Here is a 1409-nt window from a genome sequence, read left to right as displayed (position 1 = left end):
TATATATATATAAACCTTGGCGCTAGCACAAAAGCTAGGAGGCTTTTTGGCCCTTTTGGCGCTGCCTCGCTTCACCCCCGAAGTGAGGAAACACAGAGGCATCCTGAAGACGTTGACTCAGTGTTTTGTGAAGAGACAGGGAGTCCTGTCAAAATAATTAGCCTTGACAGCATTAAATCTTTAAATTTGTCCTTTTAACTAAACTTTAATTGGAAACTTGCTGCTGACTGTCGCTGCTGCAGTGAATGTTGGTTCAGAATCAGAGTTCAGCTCATTTGTGTTGGATAAGGTTAACCAGCAGCAGCAGCCACCTTGAATCAGTAAATAAAGATAAAGATGGCTGCAGATAAACCAGAGGAGGAGCCCAGAATGAGTAAATCAGCCTCCGGCTCCACGTCTGATGTCACAGCTGATCGGGTGCCGACCGCTGAGAAACCACGTGATCCTTTTAACCCTGTTAGTTTGTCACAGTTAACCCTCCCGCCGGTCGCTGCGCTGCGCTGCGCTACACCACGCTGTAACCGGAGGCGGGGAGAACACTTAATCCCTCAGCACCTGCCTCAGAACCCGCCGGGTCTCTCTGCAGCTGCACCTTTCTGCCCTCATGCCTTTATTCCACATGTGGCTGCAGCTACCAGGGGCCAGGGAGGTGGGGGGTATTTGCATGTGTGCAGATCTGCTTCTGTGTGTCATTAATACAAACACAAACCGAGCAGAGCAGAGCACAGGGATCAGATTTCAGCCTGAATATGACGACAGGATGCGGTCAGTTACCAACAAACTATGAGATAAAAAAGTTAACTATTTTATTAGAGTCAATTATTTACAAACATTAAAGCATTAAAACTGTGAAAATAAATGTTGTTGCTGGATGAGAGTTATGCTACATGTCTGTGTGAGAAAACAAAAAGAAACGCTGCGACTCATCGCTCACTGATCGCTCCTCCATCCTCTCTCCTCTCCTCCCCACAGCTCCCTCCTCGTCCCTCAGAGGAAGGAGGGATGGAGCAGGAGGAGGCAGCAGGAGTATTTCAGGCGCAGACGTGCCTCATGTGGAAGTTGACCACGTACTCGGCGTTGGTCCTCTGCACTGAGATGGCGAACGGCTCGAAGGGATGGAAGGTGAAGGCGACCAGGCGGCGCACAGCGTGGTTGACGGGCCGTCCCAGCAGGCCCGCCTGGATCTTAAACTTCAGCAGGCCCGAGTCCCGAGCGTAGAACCTGGAGAGCGACAGAGAGACAAGACGGATTCATTAAAACCCAAAACCTGAGAACTGAGCTCATCTTACAGATCTGCAGCTGATTAACATGTGAAAAACTTTGGTTTTGTTTTATTTAAAGGGATCCAGGATTAGTTGTAACATTAGATTTTATTTAATAAACATGTATTTTAAATGTAAAATAAACAC

The 1409-nt window shown here is 47.9% G+C and overlaps 1 protein-coding gene across 2 annotated transcripts in view; it reads right to left on the bottom strand.

The window, feature by feature from the left end:
* Positions 1 to 784: 784 nt before the first annotated feature.
* Positions 785 to 1409, bottom strand: part of det1 (DET1 partner of COP1 E3 ubiquitin ligase) — an 11434-nt gene continuing 10809 nt past the window's right edge. For both annotated transcript variants that reach the window (XM_014012203.1, XM_014012202.1), the window contains exon 9: positions 785 to 1221. In XM_014012203.1, coding sequence (XP_013867657.1) covers positions 1032 to 1221 — 190 coding nt within the window. In that variant the 3' untranslated portion in view covers positions 785 to 1031. The remainder of the gene's footprint in view (positions 1222 to 1409) is intronic.

The sequence above is a fragment of the Austrofundulus limnaeus genome, unplaced genomic scaffold, assembly GCF_001266775.1.
Source record: "Austrofundulus limnaeus strain Quisiro unplaced genomic scaffold, Austrofundulus_limnaeus-1.0 Scaffold89, whole genome shotgun sequence".
In the NCBI taxonomy this organism is placed as follows: domain Eukaryota; kingdom Metazoa; phylum Chordata; class Actinopteri; order Cyprinodontiformes; family Rivulidae; genus Austrofundulus; species Austrofundulus limnaeus.
Note: the sequence above shows the minus strand (reverse complement) of the source record. Positions and strands in the feature narration are given on the sequence as shown.